The 27,648-nt window shown below is 41.6% G+C and overlaps 1 protein-coding gene across 1 annotated transcript in view; it reads right to left on the bottom strand.

Moving 5' to 3' along the window:
• The window catches only part of FER (FER tyrosine kinase), a 167,145-nt gene that overhangs the window by 113,499 nt on the left and 25,998 nt on the right, over positions 1–27,648 (bottom strand). The window contains exons 5-8 of the mRNA XM_066568772.1: positions 27,487–27,586; positions 5,050–5,233; positions 2,003–2,140; positions 1,045–1,164 (exon numbers count right to left, since the gene is read on the bottom strand). Of these exons, the coding sequence (XP_066424869.1) occupies positions 1,045–1,164; positions 2,003–2,140; positions 5,050–5,233; positions 27,487–27,586 (542 nt within the window). The remainder of the gene's footprint in view (positions 1–1,044; positions 1,165–2,002; positions 2,141–5,049; positions 5,234–27,486; positions 27,587–27,648) is intronic.

Here is a 27,648-nt window from a genome sequence, read left to right as displayed (position 1 = left end):
GGGATGAGAGTAACCTGCAGAAGACACTGCTATATGTTTACATTTGAAAATACTTCACACTAATTTTGGTTTTCAGAAAAGCCTACAAAAAATAAGGATCATAGTTTGATTAAGGAAGTGAAATTAAAGAAAAGAAACTAAATGTAAAAGTTCCCACAATATGTCATTGATGTCTTATTTGCATCAGTTTTACTTTCTAAGGAGAAAATATTTCAAATAAGTCTCACGTGAACTGAAATACAGTAGACACAGCAAAAATATCAACCAATGAAATTCTAAATTTCCCATTTTTAAAACATGATTAACAGTTGCAATCTCACAGATGACCCCCAGGACAATTTTATGTCAAAAATTAAGGCCAATAATACACAAACATAATACTCTCAGCAGTTGATTCATTCCCCATAACAAATGATTAAAGGTGAGCTTGGTAAAAGTAAGGAAAATATTTAACTAGGCCATATATTAACAAAACACAGAGAGTTAGTTCATCACCCTGAATAGCTAAAAACTGTGAAACACTATACAACTGCTACATCTGTGCTACTAAGTTAATGTACTCTAAAGGTTACAATAATGAATAACAATCTCCTTTAGAAAACAAAAGCAAACACTTAAAAAACAAGATAAATTTATTCATTAAAATTTTCTACATGGTGATTTAAATCACTGACCACATAACTCTACTCAGTGGTTTCATCAAAATATTTTGCTGCTTTTTCTAGGGTAGTGAATGTGGAAACACTTTTGGGGAAATGAACCAGCACCTTCCCAAGGAGGACTCATCATAGATTTGGGGCATTTTGTTAACTGGCACAAAGAATTGCATACTTTGAAAATAAGGACAAGTTTTTGAGGAGACTAAGGAGAAGGATTTTGTGCAAAGAACAGTACAACCAGCATGGGAAAGAGTCTGTAGCCTGAAAATACAACACATAGAAATTGGACCTTAAAAATGGAGACACAGCCATGCAGGGATCTAAGTGAGCATAGATATAACACAGAATAGCATTTCCAAAGGATGAAAGATTTGTAGAGACTTACATGACTTGCAAACTTTCTGCTGTTAAATTATTCCACATGATCTCATTAGCCTGAAGGTTTTCATTTTCTTCTAGTAAAGACGTATCAAACTCTATTTCTTGTTCAACAACTTCTGATGACCTAATTTAGTAAATAATTGTTATAATTTAAAAATCAACATGTATCTTTGAGTGGATCATAGAGCAAATCATTAGGTTTTGAAGTATTTAATTAACTAGATTATAGTTAAAATTATATATGACATATAAGGATCGATAGCAATTGGATACAAATTCTTTTTCCTGTAAAAAAAACATAATTCTAAAATCTCATGAGATAAAACACACTGTTCTTTGAATGAAGTTCACAGCAAAATCAAGATTCTCAAAGACTACCAATGTGAATGGGTGCCTGTTATCTGCTTCCATCACAAACCTGCACACGATGACCATGAATTCACACATAACCGTAACAAAAAGAAAATGAAAGAAGTCTCAGAGCTATTTTTTCATACAGTAAAACAGAGTAATAGTTCAGTAAATGGGAAATACACTTTTTAATACACGCAGAGCATGTGTTATCTGCATGCTCTGAAGTCTCAACCTGCAATAACTGCCGAGTACAAACATATCTAGAGTTGACTTTAAACTAGAACAAGTTTAGCCCAGAATGCAAACTGCATCCAAATAAACAGCAAACTGGCTCACATTGAGTCTAGACTGTAATGTGTAGTCTGCTGTCAGTATCAAAGTCCTGGCTATTCTCATATAACTGGAAATTTGTTTTTCTAAAACCAGCCAAACAGACTGTTCAGCCAGCTTTCTGTATGTGCAAAGTAAAACAATTTTCAAATGAGGATGAAGTTTTACAAGAAACAAGGTAAAAGGAATCAAACAGAAACAAATTCCTCTGAGCACTTAAACAGTTGCAGTTTAATGCAGGGTTTTCTCAAGAAGAAACATGAGATAAACATGCTTACCTGTGAGTATCTATGAAGTCATTATACTCAGAGTTAGGGTCTATCTGTTCCACCGAGGTCTGGATCTCTTTATGGACATTCACAATCTCTTCTGTTACAAGACTGGTGATCTCACTATACTCATCCAAAATCCCTTTTCTAGAAAGGAAAAAAAAGTCTAGTGTATAATATGGCACTGAAGGCATAGATGGCATTGAAGATGCTTCAAATTTTCTATTTGTTGCTCTGACAAAGTCTTGCTCCAGCTGGCTAAAAAGGAAAAAGTATGACATTATTTAAAGAAACAACGCATCATCTGAGGACTTTCCTCTATAGGCTTAGGCTGGCTAAAGTCTCTTAAGACCACACTCCTTCTGTTGATTTCAGTGCACCAACACACAGCATAGCTAAACTAAAAACTGGAGAGATTACAAGGAAAGGGAATGTATATAGTGCAGCGATGATGCTCTTCTTCACACAGGACTTGCCACGCTTCTTATAACCTACACTGAAAGTGAGAAACAACCACTCACGTTAAAATTTCAAAGGTTTTTTAAACTTCAACAAACACAACAAAGGACTGAATCAGGAAAAAGGGCAGCGCTGGGAGCATCATCAATTGCCAGAGGCTCATCCTCAAAATGCCTGCTCCACCTTTTATACCCCTGGAGGTCCCATCAGCCAACCCTGGCCCCTCCCAAAGTCTGTCTGTCAACTCTTCTTCACCATCTACTGGTGGAGACTGCTTTCTTGTAACCTGACTGGAGGTCATACGTTGTCATGCCATGCCCCCTAGCAACAAGCTTTTTCATTCCCAAAGGCACTATACAAGGGGCACAAGTACACACCCTCCATCCACATGACTCTGACAACCTGTCCAATGGCAACAATACAGGGAGGAAAAGGGGACTATGGGGAGAACAGAGGGTGTCCAAACAAACTACTATAACATAACCATACATCAACAAAAACTTCTCCTAACATACACACAATATTAATCTCTTAATTGTGAGAGCCAATCATCACATTACCAATTTATAACACTGAAGATTTTCATGTTTCATGGCAAAATATATTCTGGCATAAAGCAAAATGATTTACAGAAATGTGTTCATTTCCTTTCAACACTGGCTTTCCATCTTGTTATAACGTTTTTTTATATACATTATTCATCATTCAGACAAAAATAGGCATAAATCACAAATAAGCATATATTTACAGGAGGAGAGAAAATTAACCAAGAAGTTGCTGTGAGAAAATACAAGCCACCCAGCCTTGTCTTCATCTGCTTCCAAGAGTGGGAAAAACCAGTGGAAAAGGAATGGTAAAGGAAGAGGTGGTATTGTGACACTACTCTTAATAGCATCCAATGACACATACTCAGAACACCCTCCTATTCTCCTTAACTTTTAGTTTTCCTTCATCATGTACCTACATAATTATTTCCTATTTCATTTTTATCTCTGATAAACTTGTTCGTTTGCCAGGATCTGAAGCATGGTGGCCACCCAAAAAACAATGATGAATTTTGTCTAGCCAAATATGCAGAGGAAAAAGTGTAAATGCATTTTTTCTGGAGAAGATCTCAAGTTGTGTTTGCTCTGTAAAAAAAAAGAATGGTGTGATAGGATTTTTTCAGTGCACTAATTCTGAGCAGAAAACAGGCAAGAGAAGGCATTAAATCTTGTCTTTTTCTGAGAATATAATGTGTGAAAAAGTTCCAGAAAGTACTTCATGGAGTGTGATGAAAAGATAGGTAAACATCAACAATAGCAGTGCCATATCTTAGAGAATCTATATCAATTACAATGACAAAAAAGAGGAAATATATCATCAGCAATAATAATCTATTAGGTCTAAAAACCTAATTTACCTGCAAAATTTGGGTTATTGAGGAAATTTTGTTTCACAGAGGTTGTCACACTAAGCTCTACACCTGAAATCAGCATCTCTATATGTGCACCAAAAAAAAGTTATTATAATAGAATCATTTTCCAATACATTCAGAACTCACAAAAAAGTCTATGTAGTGAAAAAAGTACTTTCTACAGGTTTTTACTCCAGGAAGAGTAAAGGTAAGTTTCAATAAGCTCCTGTTCCATCATAAATTTCCTCAGTTAATTATTATGGCTTGTGATTCTACAACAATCACCTGAATTAGAGCACACATATTTAACTGTAGCCTTTTGTGATCTTACATATAAAATTAAAAGGACCAAACAGGGAGTACTACAAAGCTTTACTTCAATACCAGCACCTGAAGCAAAAAAATTAAAATGTTACTGCACAGGGAAGCTAATGATGCCTGCACCATATAAAGTGTGGAATCTCCAACTCTCCCTCAGTTCCTGTGCACTGAAATCAAGACAAATGCTGAATTCAGAATAGGTAAGACAATGAACTAAAAAAGAGTGTTTCACATCTAAATTAAAAACTTACATAAAAAGCTAACCACCCCTTTTTTAAGCTAAGACAAGGAGGCAGCATGGTGGTTACAAACCAGAAAGGAGGGCTGAAAGTCCTCACTATCTGTTCTCAGATATCATCACTTTGCATGTACTCTGTAATGATGTAAGAATGATCTTTTAGGAAAGAGGTTATAGTATTTTTAAGGGGAGACTCCTTACAGAGAGATCAAGTTTACATAATTCTGTTAATCCTCCCACCCATACCATTAACTATGCATCTGATTGTAGCTCCTCCACAATCACCTTCAAGACAGTTGGGCAGTTTAAACCAAATTTGTTGCTGGTGGAATTTCATAATAATGACTACCAGAGAGGCAACAAACTTGCTATAGTCTATAAACTGAAGGAAAAATCATGAGCTCAATTGTAAACACCGCAGTCAATCTGTAAGAACTTATAAGAAGATGGTGTCTTGTTCATAGGCTTAAGTGAGCACTCACAACTACTGTATGTATCAATTGGATAGACTTTTTTCAACTGTTATCCCCTGATACATAAGTAATTAATCACAGTTTCTTATTTTCAACTATTCTTATAAATTAATTAGAATACTACACAAAGAAATTTTACAAGTTAGAAATATTTAAGAATACATCTTACAGGGCTTTAATCATTTCTTCTTGCATCTTCTGCAGTGAATCAAGTAACAGAGGAAGTGTAGTATCATAATATTGGTGCTGATGTAATTGTGCTCCTTTCAGTGCCAACACATACTGGTTATGCAACATATGAAGTTTCATAGTGGCTTTTTCACACCGATCTTTGGCTTTCTCTGTCTCCTTTCCTGAGAGAAAACAAAACAAAATGGTGATTTAAAAAGTATACAGGCCTACAGATGACACACCTGCTAAATTTATGTCAGGTTTGCCCCTTTATCTGCAGTAATTTTCAAGATACTTCTCTGAGGAAGGTAAAATCCAACCACTTCCAGATAATTAGTAAGATCAAATGTCTAGGTTTTCTAGTTAATAAACTTCATAAGAAAAAAAAGGTTATTTTCTTTGAGCAGAAACGTAAGAATTTCTTATCTAAAAGTATATAAAAACCGTAAGTATAAAAAAAATACCATATCAACAAGAAAGAAATCTCGGATGCATTATTATCTCAAAGCTTTTCTTTTATTTGCAAAATCATATTTTTAGAAGAGAAAGTGATGTCCTCCTATAATAGATGCACTAAAAATGTATTATTTTTTTGTATTCAAGCATTCCTATTGCTACCTATAATCCTAATAAAGCAATGATGCAGTCAGTCTACACATGAGCAGCTGAACCCTCACAGTTACTCCTGCTCAAAATGGGCAGCTTCTCTCCTACACCTTAACATTCCCCTATCCTGATCAGGATTGGCTCTACAGCCTCAGCTTTGCACCACTGAGACTGGAATTCCTCAAGTTCAAGCTGACAGGACCAGCTGAGAGTTGAAATGCAGAGCTACAAGGTACTTCATGAGGTCCCCTATTCCATTCTTTGCCACAGTAACTGCACAGCTATGTGAAGAATGTTATCAACACTTTTTCCACCACAAATCCAAAATGCAGCCACGCAACAGCTACTGAGAAGAAAATAACCGTAACCACAACAGACACATAAGCTTTTAATGATATCCTTGTGGTCTTCTTGATATTTACGAAGTATCTCATTACTTTTTCAGGAACTAAGAACATTTTAAATTAATCTCATATCTGCAAATATCAAGCAAGAGTCACAAGTACCTGCACAGATAAACATATGCTATCTAAAGCAATCTCATTCAGACCACTGCATTTCTTAGAAACTTAAAATAATTTATGTAAGTAAAAACATGTCTACTACCCAGCACAAAGCAGCTGAGAAAAAAGAAAATGTAAGCATTCATAGCTAAGTGGCAAAACAGCTGCTTGAAAGCAGACCTTGAAGAGCTGTGTCATATAAAGAATACACAAGGGACTGTGAACTTAAATAAATCAAAACAGAGCAACATTAAAGGCACACTAAAAAAAAGTTGAGGGAAAACCAGTAACAAATCCTCTTTCATATACATTGGAGTCGGCAACCTTGTCAGAAAAAGTAAACAACAGTCACCATATAAAAGGAGCTGGTACAAGAAAAGATTTTTTTTTCCTTCTGTGATCACTACCTCAGACCTTCAGAGATTTCCAGGATGAAATATTACTTCGTGAAAGAGTCAAAGAATCTCTTTTTTCTAAGCTATCAGAAAAAGAGGTTGTTGAGAATAAATGAAATGAGAACAAATTATGAGGACTGGATGGTGCTTAGCTTTGAAACTTCAAAGGTACTTGAGAAAGTTTTAGCTAAAATATTATGATTAGTTTATACAGGAGGAAGTAGGCACTCAATGGAGAATCCCAGGAGCATCAGCTGGACTCTGACAGATGAGGTGATGAAGACGATGATGATGATGAAGATGCTGTCTGAAAGTAGCAAACAGGGAAACCAAATGTGAAGAACTGGAATAAAAGCTGTTATAGTTTGACACCAGCCAAATGCCAGGCACCCACGAAAGCTGCTCACCCACCCTCCCATGCTACAGCTGGACAGAGGGAAAATAATTTAATGAATAATAGAGATGGGCAAAGAGAAAATAATTTAATGAAGGGTTCATGAGTTAAGGAAGGGGAGAAAACACTCCAAGGGCAAAACAGGTTCAACTTAAAGGTACAAGGTGAATTTATTACTAACAAAATCAGGGGAGGATAACGAGAAGTCAAACAAACCCTTAAATACACCTCTGTTCCCCCACCCCCTCCCTTCTTCCCTCCAACAGCACAGGGAGACAGGGCATGGGGGTTTTGGTCAGTTCATCACCTGAGGGGTTCTTCCACTCCTCCAGGAGAGGAGTCCTTCCCCTGGGAGGCCATGGGGTCCCTCCCATAGGAGACAGCTCTCCATGAACTTCTCCAGTGTGGGTCCGCTCTCACAAACAACAGCCATACTGCAGCTGCTGCAGCATGAACTCCCACCATGGGCAGAGAATCCTCCCAAAACTGCTGTGGCATGGATCACTCTTTCCATGGGGTGCAGTCCTCCAAGGCCAGGCTGCTCCAGCCTGGAAGCAAGGGCCCTCTCTCCACTGGGTCTCTCACTGGATCACAGCCTCCTCCAGGCATCCATCCGCTCCAGCATGGGCACCTCCCCCATGGGCTGCAGGTGGATCTCTGCATTCCCTGTGCACCCAGGGGCTGCAGGGGCACAGCTGCTTCACCATGGTCTTCACCACAGCCTGCAGAGGAATCTCAGCTCCAATGCCTGGAGCACTTCCTCCCCCTCCTTCTCCATGGTGTCTCCATGCTGTTTTCCCTCCTCCTCTTCTCTGTGTAAGAAAAAACTGTGTCCCCTTTGTTTTGATTTTCTTCTTAAATATGTCATCACAGAGGTGTTACCAACCTCTCTAATTGGCCCAGCTTTGGCCCGCAGCATGTCCATCTTCAGAGCCATCAGGGATTGGCTCTGCCAGACATAGTGGAAGCTTCTGGCAGCTTCCCACAGGAGCCACCTCTGTGGCCCCCCCACTACCAAAACCAGGCCTTCCTAAAACAACACAAAAAGCTTGAGAGGTACTGATTAAAGCAACAGTAAATTATAGAGTGAATATTTAGAGAGGTGCACATGGGTAACGAACTATTCCAGTTTAATAATCCAAATGCACACAGAAATGAGATCTTGGGGTCAGTACAGCAAGGTTGATGGAAATATAAACTCAGTGTTCAGCAGTTCAACGTTACTTAGCAAAGGAGTAGACTGGGTTGTTATGCTACTGATTCAATCCACCTAAAAGTATGCAATCTGTTGACCTCAAGGAGAATATATCTGACGTGCAAAAGGATTAGAAAAGGGCATTACCATCAGAAAGGTGGGAAACAAGACAAACACCAGAAGAGTTACTACAGTGAAGGGTCCCAAACCACTAGGAGTCTGAGGAGGAATGCGTAAGAACAGACACAGTTAACAGATTTGCACAACCACTTTCAATGTAAAAACCATATATTTTATGGCATTATATGGAAAGAGTAAAAAAAAAGACCTTCTTCAATGAGCACACAGCTAACCTATGTATTCTTCTGGTAAAAGTTATCATAAGCAAAAAAAAAAAGAAATTTATATGGTTTAACAGTGAAGGGACAAGTATATGCAAAATAAAAATAAAGGGAAAAAAATCCTGAAGAGTTACTAAGAAACAGGACAGCACTTCTGACTTGGAACTCCCTAGGTAACAAATTACCGTGAAGCCAAAGCAAGTTTCTATCAGTTTGTACTCTCCTATGGCTCTCTAGACACTTGCTACTTCACACCACTGTCAGCTACATTTCAAACACAGATTAATAAAAATCACCTTAAAAGGATATTATGTCTTTCATTTAATTGAAAACAATCCAACTGCTGACCTAATTTTGTACATGGAAGGTACAGATTTCTTACATTACAATTTATCTGAGTTACTGTGTACAACAAAGACAAAGCACATCTCCAGAGCTGTCACCAGAGAAGAATTTTTCATGCAGGTATGAATGAAACACTCCACTTTAAAAATTTCTGTAGAACTGTTTTGGAGAGATAACATTCACAAGGCTATCTTAAACTTTAGCCAGACATAGCAGGTTTTGTCTTTGGCAAACCATCTAAACTTATGTTTCATACGGAGACTAATTTCCCCCCCGCCAAAAAAACCCCACAGTATTTATTTCTAAATGAAATGTAGACAATTTGTAAGGGAAAAAATAATCCAATACATCAGAATAACATCCCAGAAGTTAAATACACCCAAATATGCATGTCTGACATCAGCACAACAACATAACAGGAGGGTAAAATCCTATTTTCCTTTCTGCCTTAGGAACTATATTCCTCTTGTATATAGATTATTCCTGACCAGAAAACCTCAACTAATTTCAGAGTATCATACATACTTTTTTCAAATACAGTAGGTTACAGAGTCTGGTCATCTTCAGAGTAAAACATAAACACCATAAGGTCTTTCTGGAGAAGGAAAGGTATGTGGAGCATGGGGAAATACTGGAAGGTGACTGAAGACAGTTTGGAAGGGAAGGGAACAGGTCATGTTCAGGTCATGTACAGTAGAGGATGAAGACTGGATGAAAAAGGAGAGGACAAAGCTGTTGGAAGCCAAGGCTGAAATGTTTTGCTTGCCAGTCCATAGTGAGACACGCTGTTCAGGAAGCCAGAAGAGTCAGGCAAGGTCGTAGCAGAGGCAAAACTGCTGCATTATTTTTTGGGTTATTCTGTGTTTGGCTATTCATACTCAAGCATGCCCTGGATCAAATATTCTGAAATTATCTCCATATGTCGTAGTTTAAGAGCTACAAGTTTTCTATGCATGTGTTTAAAAGACGTTCCTCATCAGTTTTCAGCTTATGAAATATTAGCACATCTGAAATCATACCATGTACCGTCAGTATGGGCTTGTGACCTGTGAACTGCAGCAAACCACCTTCAACAGCAAACTAAACTGAAAATTTACACTAAAATTATCCAATCCCCATAACTCACAATTTAGTAATACTATATCTCCTTCAGAAACCTCATTAGCATCTAAACTACCTGATTTTCCCATCTGTTTTAAGGACTAAGCACCTTTGCTACACATTATTCCTCCAAAGAACACCTCAACTAATTGTGACATAAATCAAATTACCATATTCACTCAACTTTAAAATAGAGCCTTGGATCTATATTTAATTCAGGGTACACAGTTACAGTATTATTTTCATACTGTAATTTATTTTTTAAAGTAGCAAAATGCAGTGAAGCAGCAGACACAGTTGTTCTACATGTCAATTAGCACAGAGGAAAACATCCAATTTTCTTTATCTCTACAATGAATTTCATAAATAGATATAATTATAATTCTACTGCCATCAGCTGTTGACAACACTGTTTAATGTTAATAGAAACTGATGGGTATACAATATGTCACACCATAAACTGTACTGTGAAGCTTGTAAAATTCAATTATGAAAGTTTTATATTTACAAAGAAAAGGCTGGCATTCTTTTTCACTCATTCTGGAGTCTAGCATTCCAATTTCTAATAGAAACTCATTTAAGATTTTACTGCATAGAGTACAACACAGCCATCCAGGAAAATAATGTTTTAGTCTATTTTCAATTAAAAGACAGATTTGCCAATCCGAAGTTCTTGAAATCATAATTATTAGACTCTTATGGCCTAATAATCACCTAAAATAGAAGAAAAAATACTGGATGGGACATTAAACTGAGAAAAATTTCAGCTCATAATGTTCACTTCATCTTTTTTTAAATCAGCATCAATGTACAGTGCAAATGCTTCAGGGAAGCTGATCTTAAGGAAATAAACACTGCAGACAGAGAAAGTTTTCACACATATTTTGGCTTTAAAATAAATAATTATGCCAGTGAGCTCAGGTTTTTCCCCTCTTTCCCAGGTTTTCCAACTTCTTCCAGCTAGACCTTCATTCCAAAGTGATGACAGAGTATTCACAAAAGACTCAACAGAGATCATTATAAAGGTTTAGCTCACAACAGACAAACTAAATTTCTAGATTTATAGCCCCTGGTACTGAAATGTGACCTTTGGCTTCAGCACACAGTGAACACCATCCCATGTAGACACGCCCATGACACAGTATTACACAAGGCCAGTTTTTGACAATTAATTTATTTTCAAAAGGATCCAATGCCACATCTCATGTCATAATACATGGTTACATCTCTCCAACAGAAACAGAGTGAAAAACCTTAAATATGCTAAAATTGTGGGAACAGACAAACAAAATGAAAAACAGGACAAGGTGACTATTTACACAAATAACAAGAAGGAAGGAAGTCTTTATACGTAAATAAAACTGTGGCTAACAATCCACAGAAACTGAGAACTAAAACATATGCCAGGAGCATAACCATCTCTTGTAGTTCAGGCACTGCAAAAAGCAAATCCACCCAAATTTCTGGGTATAGGTAAGTACAGGGAAGAGCAGCAAAGGCAAGGTCATAAGAAATGTGGGCAGCAATGACGCTGCCAGGGGAAACCTGGACGGTACCAAAAGTGACTAAAGAGTTCTAGGGGCAGACATGAAAAGCACAAGGGATCCTCCTTAATCCTGCTACGGAAGAGAAAAGGTGCAAGGGGAGCACTGACAATCCAGGCTGGTAAGTAGCTGCAGAACCAGTGTCAGCCACATGGGTCTGTATTCGACAACCACGGGACCCTTTTTGCAGACCATCATCTGCTTGAAAGATAGGAAGCCCCTTCCTAAGCAGAGTAAAAGTATTTTTGTCAGTAAGATGGCTGACCTCATTAGGAGAGCTTTAAACCAGTAACTACACAGGATGGAGAGGGTGACCCACAGTCCTGAGGAGGGAGACTGCTAAGGAAAGGGCACAGTAAGATGGGAAGGGATCAATCACTAAGAAAACAAAACAGGAGGTGCAGGTGGGCAAGAAGATCCCTGCAAAGCACCAATGTGAGAAGTCCCAGTAATCCTTTCCAGGACCTCAACATGCTGGCATGACATGCCTGTGTATTCCTGCATGCAGTGTGGGTGATAAATGTGGTGAGTTGGGTGTCTGTGTGCAGCTGTAGGACCAGGATGCTGTCAGGATCACAGAGGCAGAACCAGAGCTATGCAACTTAGAGTTCAGACTCCTGGGGAAAAGCAGTCAAGGAAGTCAAGGAGAGAATTGCTCTTTACATGAGAGAGCAGCTGGAGTGCATGGAGCACTGCCTCAAGATGGATGAGGGGTGACAAAGGAGTGACCCTGTGGGTTAGGATTAAGGAGGGAACAGATGAGGTCCCACAGAACACTAACCATCTTAGCTCTGGATTAAAATCTCACTAAGTATCACATTATTTGATTTCAGAAAATTTTTAAATGGAAAAAGAGGAGAGAATCAGAGCTTTTGCTGGGTTTTTTTTTGCTATTTTTTTTAAGGAAGTAACAATCTTCCCCTGAATAAGTATGGAAATCTTGAGCATGTAATAATTTTTAAGACAGAAAAAACTTTCTTCTTCAGTTTGATTTAGAAACTTTGATTTTTGTAAATACCAGCACTAAACTATAAAGCTGTCAATGCATTTAGTGATCTACAATGCATTTCCCATTCTTTATGACTGCAGTTTTTCAATAATTTTCCAGAACTGCATTTCTTTCCATCTACACATTTTTTCTGCATTTTCAACAACACAGACCATTTCTGAGGGTTTTGCTGTCTTTACATTTGTTTATCAATACCAAAAGTCCAATACAGTCAATTCCTTATTTATTTCAACTTTGGAGACTCACCTTTTCACAGAGCAATATTTAATAGTGCCTGGAAAAGAACACTCCATTACATTATTTGCTTACATTATAGTACCAAACACACTGAACACATTCTTTACACTCATGAATGAGATGGCCATGGCTTTCAAGTAGCTCTTTTTCTAGAAACATATTTTTTTAATACAGTAAAATATTTTTACATTAGAGAATCATAAAACTTAACCCAGCTGCTCCACAGACTGAAACTGCAGTGGGACAGGGTTTTTATCTCAACTGAATTTTAGTATGGACTAAGCACTTAAATTAAAGCAAGTAATTTAAAAGCCTAGATATGGTGGGGAAAAAAAAGACTACTTTTATACATCAAATCAATGTAACAATGTATACTTATGTAAATTGATTCTCAATACAGTACATTACACAACTTACAGTTAGTTCTTGAGAAAAAAATAATTGCACCCTGCTTTTGGAGGCAACCCTCTAATTTCTCCAGTTCTACTTCCTCATAGTTTGTTCAATTTCCCAGATTTTTATTGTGCAATAGGAAAGATACAGGTTGTAGAAATTGCTCTGTAATTGATTGCTCTGTATTACCCACTTAACTGACTTTAGAACCTTCCTGATCCAAATTAATTATATTTCATGCTATAATGCTAGAAACATCTAAATACCATAGGTGATTATGAAAATCATTTCCTCACACAACAGTTCTTATTGATCTAAAAAACAACCACCAGTGACATGACTTTTGAATCATTTGGACTCCCATACTGAGCCCGCTTCACTTCCCTAGAGCTAGGCTAGGATATTCCAATTGGAAGGGACCTACGAGAATTACAAAGTTAAACTGCCTAATCAATTCAGGGCTAGCAAAAAACTAAAGCATGTTTTGGAGGGCATTGTCCAAATGTCTGCTAAACACTGACACCCACCTCTCTGGGCAGCCTGTTCCAATGTTCAAACACTCTCTCAATGAATGAATGTTTCTTAATGTCAAGTCTGAACATCCCCTGGCACGGCTGTGAGCCCTTCCCATGTGTCCTGTCCCTGGATCCCCGGGAACAGAGATCAGCACCTCCCTCCCTCTCCACTTCCCCTCCCCAGGAAGCTGCAGAGAGCAGTGAGGTCACTCCTCAGCCTCCTTTTCTCCAAAATGGACAAACCCCAACTCCTCAGCTGCTCCTCACTAGACAGCCCTTCCAGCCCTTCCACCAGCCCCACTGCCCTCCTCTGGGTGCATCCCAGTGCCTTCACATCCTTCCTCAAGTGTGAGACCCAGAACTGCTCTCAGTGCTCCAGGTGAGGCCTCACAAACACTAAATACAGAAGACTGTCCCCGCTGCTGACTCTCTGGTTGTGCTGTGTTTGATGCACCCCAGATGACATCTGTCAGCAGGTTGGGAGTAGAGTGGGCCATTCACCAGCACAACAGGTCTCCTTCTGCAGGGGTGCTCTCCAGCCACTCCGCTCCCAATTTAGACTTTTAAATATTCCTATCTACAAAGCAATTTTTATGCAAACTGCTGCCACTAAACTAGGACAGCTTTGACTGTCAGTGTCTGGAAACATGCTCAGAAATTTAGTGGGTGACCAGCCTTATCATCATTCTGCAAAACAAGAGATGCAAAGAGAGTGGTCTCAATTAACACAAATTTTACAACACCATAATCCCAAAGACAGACAGAAACAAGATAGGATCTTCACCTTCAATCTCAAAGGTCTTTTTCCCTTTTATGTCTTGCAAGATTGTTACATTAATGTGTTTCTTCAACAAGTAAAATCACTTACTCCTTTCTCCACTCAACCAGTTTCTGAGAAGAGGATAGGTTTCTCCCAATTATTACTTGACAAATTAATGATTGAAAATAAGAAATAGTTTTGTAATGGGAAAAAAAAACCCCAAAACTATTTGTGAATATTTAAAGAGTTCAAATTTACAGAATACCACATCTAAACTTCTGAGTAAAGAATCAGTTCACCAAAGCTATTAGCGTAATCTTAAGTAACATAGCATAAAAATGGCAAACATGAATGTTCTATCTTTTGAACTGCTGTCAAATACTGTCAGGGCAAGCTATTAAGCACCTCTAGCCAATTCTCAGTCCTGTGCCTGCTGGTCTGTGAGGAAAGCACCTCCTGGTGCTGCATGTCTGTGTTAAGAGGAAACAGTATGTCCAAGCTGGTCTCACACTCCATAAGAAATCACCACAATCTCTTTGCACTCCCTGGGGTTTCCTGCTCTAGAAGCTTTATTTTACACAGAAAAAACAATCCTACCCTTTCAAGCAAAAGTACTGGTAGAAGTGTGTTGAAACACTTGCAGTAGAGCATTAATTTTAAATCTATGCAGGCTGCTGGCCTCTGTGAGTAAAACAAGACCAGTTCAGCCAGTGTTACTTGTTTTGTCTTAACAATATGAGAGTTTCAGTCAAAGCTAAGCTTAAAAAAAAATCTTACTAGGAGCTTCCCTCATTGCAGCAACAACTCCCGGCAACACATATCACCAGGAAATGTAGCCTATAATAACAATTTTAAAGGCATCTGAGAATGAATTCACCAGGCACCTAGTAAGTATTTTCTGACCACTTGGCTATTACAAAGAATAGTAATTTGATTTAATGAAAGCTTTCTAACAGCTCTCTTATTTATCACAGATGTTGAGCTTATGCTGCTGTGAAACTTCAGTATGTGCCACAGAAGTCACATCAGTTCTGAAGTATTAAATCACCTGAGTTGCAGAGAAAACATTCTTACAGCAGAAGCAATGTAGTATAATGCGGTAGGTGTACACTTCATATTTCTAGGCTCCTCTAAATCACAATGTTGTCAGGGAACACAAGCCTAGAGAAATCTAGTGAAATATTCTTTATGTTGCTGTAGCAGCATAAAATGAAATTATGATATTAAATACTTAGAATCCATGTATTTTTCCCTTACTGTTTATTTCAGACCCACTGTGTCACGTAAGAGCACTGCAAAATATTTTCTACATTCAATCAGTAATGAACCAGGAATAAGACTATAATAAACACCTGTAATTAATGTATTTACACAAAAACTGTCATTTTTCTAAAGAGTATGTTGTATTAAAATTCAGTATGAACCTCCCAAAGCTACACTGGCTCTGTTCCAACTTGCAGTATTTGAGCAACCCTTTCAACATCTAACACCAAAATTAGCTACAAAACAGATGCTAAATTTTATTGATGCACTTCAAGTTTTTTTAAAAACCTGTAATGAACTGAGTAAATTATTGTTTCATGTTAGCATTGTTTTCTTATTTATATAGGAGTAAGTAAGGCTTAGTCAAAACTTTCAAGGATGAAAATATTTGAAACCCCTACAGATACACTAAACTATACTTAGAGATGCACAATCCTGCAGAAACAAAAATAATTGTGCAAACAGCAAACTTAAGTGGAAGCAGTTACTGGTCCAACAAATGAGATTCAAAATGTAATGAAATATCACACTTGATATCTACAGTTGTCCTACGGTCTGTATTTTGCATTCTTAATACACTATTCATTAAATTATTTCAGAAGATTTGTGACTTCTTTGCTGAAACCATGGTTTTTTCCATCTGGCACAAATTTTGGCTTGATGTGTTTTTCTACAGCAGCAACCTCAACATGCCACATTCTAATCACCTTGTTACTCAACATCACTGATGAGCACAGCCCTGTAAACGCAGACTCAAATACACTCTGAGACTGTTACTCTGGACGGCTGTTGGAAGACGTTTGTTGTGTTGTTATTATGCTCCCCCGGTTTAAGCTGGAATGTTCCGTTACCCCCTTTTTCTGTATAATGGTTCTGTCTGGAATTCCCCCTCTTTCCCAGTTATCTGTCCATCACCGGTTACTCTGGAAACTCACGCCCTTTCTGTCACCCCCAAATACCCCGCTTTTATCCAGAATCTTCGGTGCTATACATGGAATTATTGGGCTGGGGACCGGGGTCCCACCTTTGAGCTCTCTCGGTTGGCTACCCGTCCCGTCACTCTGACAAAGCCCGCGCTCACCGTGGGCCCCCATTCGCTGCCTGTCTGAGCTCTCCCCCTCCCGTTTCTCCTATATAACACGTGTATTCCCTCCGCCTGCCGCCCTTCGGTCCGGCGGCTTCCCCTGGGTGTTATTCCGCGTTCTGGAATAAAACCTGGACCGGCCCTGGTTGGAGGGACACTCTCCCATTCCTGTTCTGTGGTCCCGTGCCTTTTTGTCCGCCTCTGGCAGAGCTGAACGCTGATCCTGCAAGCCACGGACAACGGAGCGGCTCCCGCGTGCTGAACCGAGAAACCGTGAATTTCTCCTGTTCCGTCTGCCGGCAGGCAGGAAACAGTGGCAGAGGCGGGACTTTTAAAGTCACGGTTACCGCATATTTTGGCGCCCAACGTGAGGCCCCTTTGTGTTCTCTTGGCATCGCGGCACCGGTAAGCGCCTTGCTGAGGAGAACTGCAGGACCCACGTACCGAGACAAACAGTCTCAATTGGCTGCGAAATCCCCCCGGGGGCGAATTCAGCAGCGTTTTAGCACGCTGTACTCGCTGGGGACGGGACAGCAGCTCCCAAGCACCTCAGGAGTCGTCCCGGGACAGGACACCACTTCAGACGTTTTTTTTCACTCTCGCTGGAATTCCATGAGTCTTTCTCTCCCCCTTGTCCTTTTAACCCTTTTATTCCTCGTTGCCCTGGGCGGGCAGAGGCAATTTTCGTCTTTCCTCAGCTGCGCAGCCACTCCCTTTTCAGACAGGGGCCAGCAGGGAGCTTTTCTTGATTTCTTTTTCCTTTTCCTGAAGTGGTGGGTGGTTTGAGCTGCTCTTAACATCTCTGCAATGGGTGCAAAGCAGTCAGCAGCTCAAAGGAGAGCCTTTATCCAAGTTGGGGATGTTCTTGCTGGGGGGGGGGGGTTTCATATTCCAAAAAGAGAGTTGAATAAATTAATAAAGTGGCTGTTTTCTCAATTTCCTGAAGTTTCCACTGACCAATTAGATAATTATAGTTTTTGGGATCTTATAACTAAGAAATTACACGACTCTGTAAAAAATGGAGAGACAAAACTGGCAAAAATCAGCTTTTGGTCCTCCCAAGTTAAAACATTATTAAAATCAGGTTCCAAATTGAGAAAACAGTCCTGTTCTTTGAGTTTGCAACCCAGTTCTCCCTCTAACCCTGATCCTAGCCCTGTCCTAATACTGGGATTCTGAGAAGAGCAGCTCAGTCCAGCAGGGCGCAGGGTGGTCATCTTTCCCCTGGCTCTTCTCAGAAATCCCAATCCCCCCGCCCTAGGAGTCCTGGCCAGACTCTTAGGGCATCTTTTCCTTTTCCCTTTCTCCTGGTTCCCAAATCCCCAGTTAAAACCTCTCAGGTTCGTTTTCAGCTCCCCTCCCAAGATGGCTCCTGTGGAGCACAAGATGGAGGGCGCCACATGGCTTTTCCCGCCCTTTTTCCATCTTCTCTCCACAATCCTTTTTGGTCAAGAAAAAACCCTTTCCTCTCTCCAGACTCCTCCTAACTTCCCTCCCCCCACCTCCATCAGCACCTCCCCCTCCTCCGGGGGGAGGGGGGAAGGGACCTGGGATCCGGAGCCGGTTTCCATCCCATCAGTGGCTCCGGTCTCATACCACCCTGAGGGTGCGGGGGGAACCCAAGCCCAGTGGACTCCCTTTCCCCACCACCAAATTAAAGATCTCTGCAAGGCCCAAAAGGATTTCTCCCGGGAGAGTGAATACTTCCAGGGGATTCTAAGGGCCACTTTAGCAGGAACGGAAGTCACTCCCTATGACCTCAAACCTTTTCTCATGCCTCCTCAACCCCACTGAATATGAGATGTGGGAGGCGGCATGGAGAAGGGAGGTGGAGGGGATCCTTCCCTCTTTGTGGGTGAACCCCCACACGGGGCTCGATCGTAATGGTGAAGGCATCTCGGTCAAACACCTGTGTGGGGAGAGAGTTTTTGCTGACGGTCCGTTCCAGGCCAGAATCATCCCGCCTGAAGTATTACGGGAGAGCCGGAGAGCAGCAGAGAGGGCTTTTTAAGGTTGCCATCAGGGGTGCCCCAAATTTCCTATTCAAAGATCATGCAGCAAGCTGACGAGCCATTCATTCTTTTTGTTGAGCGTCTCCGGAAAGCCATTGAATCGCAGGTGCAGGGGAAGGAGACCAGGAAAGAACTCCTAAAGGAAGTGGCCTCCACCAATGCCAATCCAGCCTGCAGGGATGCTATCTTGAGCCTGCCACTGGACTCTACTCCAACCCTGCAGCGGATGCTGGAGATCTGCACCCACAAAGTCTCCTTGGCTTCCAGGGACCTTGACCCAAGGTCCAACAACCGTCAGACGCGTCGCTGCTGCTGATACCTGGGATGCCACTCCAGTTGACCCTGCTCCTGCTTCCCAGATGAGCCATCCACCGCCATCCAGTACCCCTGGGCCAGTCCACAGGGGTACTTCCCCCTGCCACCTGTGTGGACAGTTAGGGCATTGGATGCCTGACTGCTCCCTGCGGAAACAGTTTTATGAGTTTAAAAGGGGGCAGGGACTTCAGGGGAACCCCCCCACCAAAAAACTACGAGCTGAGCACAGTTCCCCCTTGCGTGCAGAAATAAGGCAGGTTCAACATCATTATGCAGGGAGGGGAAAAAGGGAAAACCGCCCGCCACCTCAACCAAATGTGACTATTTTTTACTGGACTTGTCATGCTTATCATGCCTCTGACCTATGTCTATTCTAACCACCTTTTCTAAAATTGAACCTTTCAGGCTGCAGCTGACGGAGCCACTCCATCTGAAGGACTCCGATTTTCATCTTGTGACTGTGTGCCCGGAGTGCCCAGATAACTGGGGACGGATCACCTGTGGGTATATAGTTGTCAGAGACACAAAATTCACACCATCAGAGGTAAACATTGTCCCAGGTCTCTTGACGTCAGACCTGGGGCAATTCTCAGTGGGGCTGTACTGTGTCCGCGCTCCCCTCTTCCTGCGCAAGGGACAGATTATTGCTCAGGCCATTCCAGTGCCTGAGCTAACCTGGGTCCCAGGACCGCCCTCTACACCACCTCAAGACAAACGTCCTACGGTGGCCTGGGCTCAGATCCTTGGGCAGGAGAAACCAAAAATTACTTGTCAACTCTCAAGGGGAGGAGACCAAATACGCCTTAAGGGTCTTTTGAACACAGGGGCAGATGTGACGATCATTCCTTCTCAGGAATGGCCGTCGCATTGGGAATTGCAGGACGTGGCTGGTCATGTCCGTGGTGTTGGGGGCCTTCAATTGGTCAAACAATCAAAGAGCACCGTGCAAATTAAGGGGCCGGATGGGCAACTGGCGTCTATACACCCATTCATTTTGGATTATACGGAACCCCTGTGGGGGAGGGACCTCCTTGCCCAGTGGGGAGCCTGAATTGACCTACCAGTGGCTCCTCAGGTTTTTCAATTAGCGGTCGCCGCTGAGAGCTCTACCTGGAAACTGAATTGTAAATCTGACAAACCAGGTAGTGCAGTGGCCGCTCAATAAACAAAAATTGGCGGCGCTCAATAGGCTCGTCAAGGAGCAGTTACTTAAAGGCAACCTGGTGGAGACCATGTCAGAGTGGAACTCCCCAGTGTTTGTCATCAAAAAGCCAAACAAAGATAAGCGGCGGCTCCTTCACGACCTCCGACAAATTAATATATTATTGAAGATATGGGTCCCCTCGAACCCGGGATGCCGTCCCCAAAGATGCTCCCTCGAAATTGGAATCTGGCAGTTATAAATATCAAAGATTGTTTTCTCCATATTCCACTTCACCCGGACGATGCCCCGGGTTTTGCCTTCACGGTTCCTGCCATCAACCGTAAGGCCCCAAGCAAGCACTACCATTGGCGTGTTCTTCCTCAGGGGATGAAGAACAGCCCTGTGATTTGCCAGTGGTATGTCACTTCCTTGCTGTCCCCCATTCGTGCAGCCGCCGAGGATGCAATAATGTATCATTATATGGATGACATCCTCGTTTGTGCTCCGACCGACAACATACTCACACACGTGCTTGACCTGACAATCGATGCATTCAATGCTGCAGGGTTCGAGCTTCAGCAGGACAAAATTCAAAAGATGCCACCCTGGAAGTATCTGGGTTTGGAGATAAATAAGCGGACCATTGTTCCGCAAAAATTGGTTATTCGTACAAATATCAAGACCTTGGCAGATGCCCATCAGCTGTGTGGGTCTTTGAACTGGGTAAGGCCTTGGCTGGGTATTCCTACTGATGTCCTAGCCCCTCTTTTCAACTTACTGAAAGGGGGAGAGGAGCTTAGCTCTCCTAGGGCCCTTACTCCAGAGGCTCAGGCAGCACTGGAAAAAATCCAGCAATCCACTTCGGCCAGGCAGGCCCACAGATACCAACCGGGTCTGCCGTTCAAATTTATCATCTTAGGGAAATTGCCACACCTCCACGGGGTGATTTTTCAATGGGACAATTCTATCAAAGGCAAGGACCGAGGCTCGGAGGACCGCCTCTTGATCACAGAGTGGGTTTTCCTCAGCCACCACAGGTCCAAAAGGATGACATGGCCATCAGAGCTGATGGCAGAATTGATCAGAAAAGCAAGATCCCGGATCAGGGAGTTGGCGGGGTGTGACTTTGAATGCATCCACATTCCAATTAAATTAGAGTCAGGCCAATTCAAAAAAAAAACCTTTGATAAACTTCTCAAGATTAATGAAATATTGCAATTTGCACTGGACAGTTACACCGGCCAAATTGCAGTTGATCAGCCGGCCCACAAATTGTTTATTCAAGAATTCTCATTATCATTAAAAAGAATTCAGAGCCGAAACCCTTTGGAGGCAGTGACTGTGTTTACCGACACGTCTGGAGCATCCCACAAGTCAGTAATGACTTGGAAGGAACCTCAAACTCAGCGGTGGGAGGCCGATGTTGCCAAGGTGGAAGGTTCTCCACAAGTAGCTGAGTTGGACGCTCTTGTCAGGGCCTTCGAGAGGTTCTCTGAACCATTCAATCTTGTAACTGATTCAGCATATGTCGCTGGTGTAGTGTCCAGAGCTGAAGAAGCAGTTCTTCAAGAGGTGTCCAACATTCCCCTATTTAACTTGCTCTCAAAATTGGTAAAACTGATCTCCCACCAAGAGCAACCTTTTTTGGTGATGCGTGTCAGGTCACACACTGATCTGCCGGGGTTCATTGCAGAGGGCAATCGAAGAGCTGATGCCCTGGCTGCTCCTGTTCAGATGGCCCTGCTCCCAGATCTGTTTGGTCAAGCTAAGATCAGCCACCAGCAGTTCCATCAGAATGCCCCTGGCCTGGTTCGTCAGTTCCAGCTCACACGCGAACAGGCCAAGGAGATCGTGGCTACATATCCACAGTGCCAGTCCCATGAGCTCCCATCACTCAGCTCTGGAGCTAACCCCCAAGGTCTTTCTAGCTGCGAGGTGTGGCAAATGGATGTTACACATATCCCTTCTTTCGGCCAGTTGAGTTATGTACACGTTTCAGTGGACACTTTCTCCAGTGCAGTCTACGCCTCCGCCCACACAGGTGAGAAGGCAGCTGACGCCGAAAAACATCTTGTGCAGGCATTTGCTGTCCTGGGCATCCCCAAGGTCACCAAAACCGACAACGGCCCAGCATACAAGTCCAGGCAACTGCGAAGTTTCCTGCAGCAATGGGGAACAGAGCACAAAACAGGCATCCCCTATTCCCCAACAGGCCAAGCCGTGGTGGAGAGGACCCACCAGAGCCTTAAAAGGGTTTTAGAGCAACAACATACGGCTGTGAAGGTGGAATCTCCCCATGTCCATCTCGCAAAAGCACTTTTCACTATCAACTTTCTAAACTGTTCCTTTGAGAATTTAAATCCTCCAATAGTGCAACACTTCGGGCAACACAACCAGCTGCAGCTGAAAGCCAGGCCTCCGGTCCTAGTTAAGGACCCGGAGACGTGGAAAACAGAAGGGCCTTTCGACCTGGTCACCTGGGGGAGGGGATATGCTTGCGTGTCCACTCCCTCGGGGCTTAAGTGGGTACCATCGAAGTGGGTCAGGCCCTTCCTTCCAAAAAAGGCACCAAAGGTTGGAGGCGTGGCACAGGTTGAGGAGGCTTGTTGGAAGAAGAGGAGGCAGAAACCCTTTTCCCTTGACCTTGATGTCCTCTAAGTTTCCCTCTGGGCAGAACCAAAATTTTAAGTTCACCTTTTCACCCTGTTTTCTTTGATGTTTCAGTGACACCCCATTCAAATGGCCTTCTCTCCATCTACCATCCTGCTGCTGGTGACAGTACTCGGGTCCCACTTTCCACCTTCAGGCACACCTGGATTGTCCCTCAGCCCAAAGCCAATAAACATCAGACTGGCTGGGGGACATCTTTTCAGGATGGGGCTTTTCAGACTGGATGAAGTCAATTCTAAAAACTGTTCTGTTGGTTCTTTTTATTTTAGTTGTAGTTTTAGTTGCTTGTTCTACAATTTGGAGTCTGATGAAGAGACTGCTGGGTAGGATTGTTCCTACCCTAGAGGTAAACCAGGTGGTGGCTCTGGGACCATACAGCGAAGCAGAAGATTCGGAATCGGATCAATCGGAGGCCTCCTCAGCCGTGGATGACGACCAATGGGCTTCTGCACCTTGCAGCCACCTCTCGTTCAGAGATTCCATCCCGGACTCAAGCTGCCTTAGTCAGACTCAGTTCACCTCATTTTAAGTTTGTTTTTTTTTTTTTTAAACAAAAAACGGGGAGATGTTGTGTTGTGTTATTATGCTCCCCCGGTTTAAGCTGGAATGTTCCGTTACCCCCTTTTTCTGTATAATGGTTCTGTCTGGAATTCCCCCTCTTTCCCAGTTATCTGTCCATCACCAGTTACCTTGGAAACTCACGCCCTTTCTGTCACCCCCAAATACCCCCCTTTTATCCAGAATCTTCGGTGCTATACATGGAATTATTGGGCTGGGGACCAGGGTCCCACCTTTGAGCTCTCTCGGTTGGCTACCCGTCCCATCACTCTGACAAAGCCCGCGCTCACCGTGGGCCCCCATTCGCTGCCTGTCTGAGCTCTCCCCCTCCCATTTCTCCTATATAACACGTGTATTCCCTCTGCCCGCCGCCCTTCGGTATGGCGGCTTCCCCTGGGTGTTACTCCGCGTTCTGGAATAAAACCTGGACTGGCCCTGGTTGGAGGGACACTCTCCCATTCCCTGTCTGTGGTCCCGTGCCTTTTTTGTCCGCCTCTGGCAGACCTGAAGGCTGATCCTGCAAGCCACGGACAACGGAGCGGCTCCCGCGTGCTGAACCGAGAAACCGCGAATTTCTCCTGTTCCGTCTGCTGGCAGGCAGGAAACAGTGGCGCAGGCGGGACTTTTAAAGTCACAGTTACCGCAGATGTTCACACTGTTTTTTGTCAGTATCACACATACACAATGTTTCACAGTGCTGTCCATTTAATTATATAAAAAAATAATACAGCAAGCTCTTATATTTGTTCCAAAGACCCCTGCACGCCCTATTACTCCAATGCCCCAGTTCTGCAAAGGAACATGCTCTGCATTACCACTACACATACTCTGTGGAGTTTTTTTAACAAAGCTTTCTAATCCAGAAGAGACTACTGCATCCAATCTGTCCATAGAGTCCCAAAACCCAAAACATGCCTCACTAAAGAGGCACTGGACTAGTTCAGCTTGCTGACTTCATCCTCTCTCTGCCTGTTATCTCTTACCATACATTAAAAAACATAAGAATGAATGTCTGGGGGAAAAAAGGGCAGAAAATTATCATGCAAATGACTAGCATCAACCAGACTGCCTGACACCTGGAGCCTCCATGCACAAGAAAAACCAACCAGACTGCATTTGTGATTCCTGTGGTAATCACTGGTCCAGAAAGGAGCAGCTATGCATGACTTACTGGGGTAAGGGCTAGAACAAACAAAATAAATCAGTCATTTCTGACTGAGCCATTAGGCAGACACTGGTGGCCATAACAAGGCAGTGCAACCCAGCCCAAGGTGGAAGTGGTAGCCAAGTCTCAGTGGTGCTCCCTCTGCAACACAACTGTCCACTGCTTCCAAGCAGAAGCAGAGCTAGCAGAGGCTTCCCCAGAACAGCTCCTGGGACACAATCTCAGATGCTTTCACCTTTCTCCAAATCTGGACAGCACAAAGTCTTCCATAATGAAGCTCCTGCATTCCTTCAGAAACCAATTCCCTTTTCCCGACTAAAAAACTATCCAAAAAATCCCACCACATGCTTTACCCATTGCCCAAACACTAACAAAACCTGTAACTAAACAGTATCATTATTCAGTCCTTAACACTTACTAATCTTTCCAATGGTCCTCCTAGTGTTTTCACCAAAAAATGGAAATACCTGTAACCCTGCATCAGGGTGCCACTGATTCAAAGGGACTACCCACTTCATGGTGCAAAGTATCACACACAGAAATTCAAGTTTACCTGAGACTACTTCCTGATTCCAGAAAATCATAACATCACTTGGAAAGTGATGTTATGTACAAACTTTGTACTGTACAAACTTTGCCAGCCTTTACCCTTATCAGTTAATATCCTCTACCATGTTTGTTTAGCCCAGAGTTTAATATCACTTTTAATAACTCAACTAGAAAACTAGGAAGCAATTGTCTCCACAAGCTGAAGAACCAATTGTACCTCTTTCACTATTAGCTCTAATAAACCTACTCTCTCACCAGAAAGCAGCTTTGCTATTCTGAAACAAAGCAGAAGAAGTTACTACATTTCAAAATCACTACTCTTGCAAAACAGAGGCATTTGTCAGACTACTTTGCGTGACTTTCATTCTTTTCCTGGGGACCAGCTCGTACAGGTGCTGCACGAATCTGCACGTAACCCCCAGGGTAAAGCTAAAATTCTATGTCCTCCAAGAGGCAGTTTTCCCCTTTGGCTCCAGAGAGGCAAGGCCAGTCACTGTCTTACAGACTTGTACAGTCTTTACAGAGGAACAGACTCTGTTTAAAACAACATTTTACATAAATGAACCTGGGTGGGCTATTTTAACACATTACTTGCAAGAGCTGATGTCAAAAGATTTTCATTTTTTTGTTTAACAAAATGGTTTTCAGCTTATTTTCAATACTTGTTTATGCCCTCCCACTGTTCTGGTAAGCACTGTTTCTTGTTTTCAATAATTCTTGAAATCCTGGAAGACTGAAACAGTTTGTACATTAACAAAAGTAATATATCTTAATAGCACATAATGTGAATAAGCTTAGCTTACTGAATAAAGAATAGCCTGGAATAATGAAGCATTGTAATTTTAAGACTTCCCTAACTTTTCACTTCACCAGCAAACAAGTTTGACAATGTACAAGCTCAAAAATACCATGACTTAGAAAAATTCAAGCAGCCCAGCTGACCTGCAGCTGATAAACTGTAGTAGCCCATCAAATGCACAAGTATTTATAAACAGGAACAGGGCCTGGGATGCAGCAGGAGAGAAGCAATTCTGCAACTTTTGGGAGAAAAATATTTTTATGGGCATCAGTGTTTATCAAAGCAAGATTTTAGCAGAAATTAAAATAAGTACGAATTATAATAAGACAAACATTAGATAAAAGCCTGAAAGAGAAGATCAAAGAAAACCATAGGAGATAAGTGTCTTAAAAATAATTTATGTTTGCTGTCTATCTGAGAAACATTAATTCAGTTAATCAAAACATCACAGCTGCTGGCAGACAAAACACTCCTTTATTCCAGTGGGAAAGTATGGTGCTTCAGGAATAGAGAATGACCAAATTAGTAACAGGAAGAGAGGATAAAACAGGCTAAAAATAACATACTAAGATCCGAACATCCTATTATATTTTCCATGATACATACTACATATTCCAACGCTAAGTAGTTACTTGGGAATAAACCAAGTAATCAAATCAAGTTACATACAGAAAACATGGAACTGGATGAAACTGACATGAAAGCATGCATTTTTATTTTTAAGTGTTTATGAACTTCAGTAAAAGAAACAGAACAGTAAAAGTTCAACAGTGCTAAGCGTAACTTCTTATCTCCTGCTGTTTTGTTCAAATTTGAGACAAATTTGGAAAGAAAAATCTCTCCTCACTGAGAGCTACTATAATTATACTACAACAGAACCAAAAAGATTAACTCTCATTTAGACACTCATACAAAACCTTAAGATGGATCTTGGAATTGCACTTACATACCGCCAGTCAATTTTCACTAAAGGAAGAAAAGAAAATCTAAGAAAGACACATAAGAACTACTATTAGCACAATATTTCAATACATAAGAGAAGAAAGGCTCTCTTTTATCTCATCATTCAAGCACAATTCAACAGGCATCAAAATCCATGCAGATTGAGCACATCACACCCTGTGTGCAAAATGACTTATTTTCCTCTTTTAGATGAAGTTGACAAAGGTTTGATGTGTTACACTGACAAGAACTGATGCTGATGCCACTGTAGCAACAATAATAATTCACAGGCAAGTAGGCTGCAGCTAGAATGCAGGTGAGATCAGAGTCCATCTGAGCAATTTCAGATTTCAAAAACATCCACTGAAGGAACGCTACAAGAACTTAAAAGAATCACCATTTATATTTTATTAATTTTAAAGAGGTTAAACCAAACATACATGACAACAATCAGCCTGGCTTACTTAAGATACTAAATTATCTTTTATATTGTAATCAAGCAGCTCAAAATAAAAAAAATTACCTTATTTCATTGTCATAGTGTTAGCAGATTTGAAAAAAGCACTAATACATATACAAAATGAAGTAAACCATACCTTTAGCCACAGCTTCTTTATACTTTTCTTTGGCAGAATTTACTTCTTTTATTAGTTGCCTGTAGCTAGATTTAAGTTTCTCTAGTTCTGTCTTTGTGACCTTTAAAAAAGGGAAATATTAAAAGCATTAAAAATACTTATTCACAACACATTAAAAAATAG

This window comes from Molothrus aeneus, chromosome Z (assembly GCF_037042795.1).
Source record: "Molothrus aeneus isolate 106 chromosome Z, BPBGC_Maene_1.0, whole genome shotgun sequence".
In the NCBI taxonomy this organism is placed as follows: domain Eukaryota; kingdom Metazoa; phylum Chordata; class Aves; order Passeriformes; family Icteridae; genus Molothrus; species Molothrus aeneus.
The sequence above is the reverse complement of the archived record's forward strand: the minus strand, read 5'-3'. Positions and strand labels throughout refer to the sequence as shown.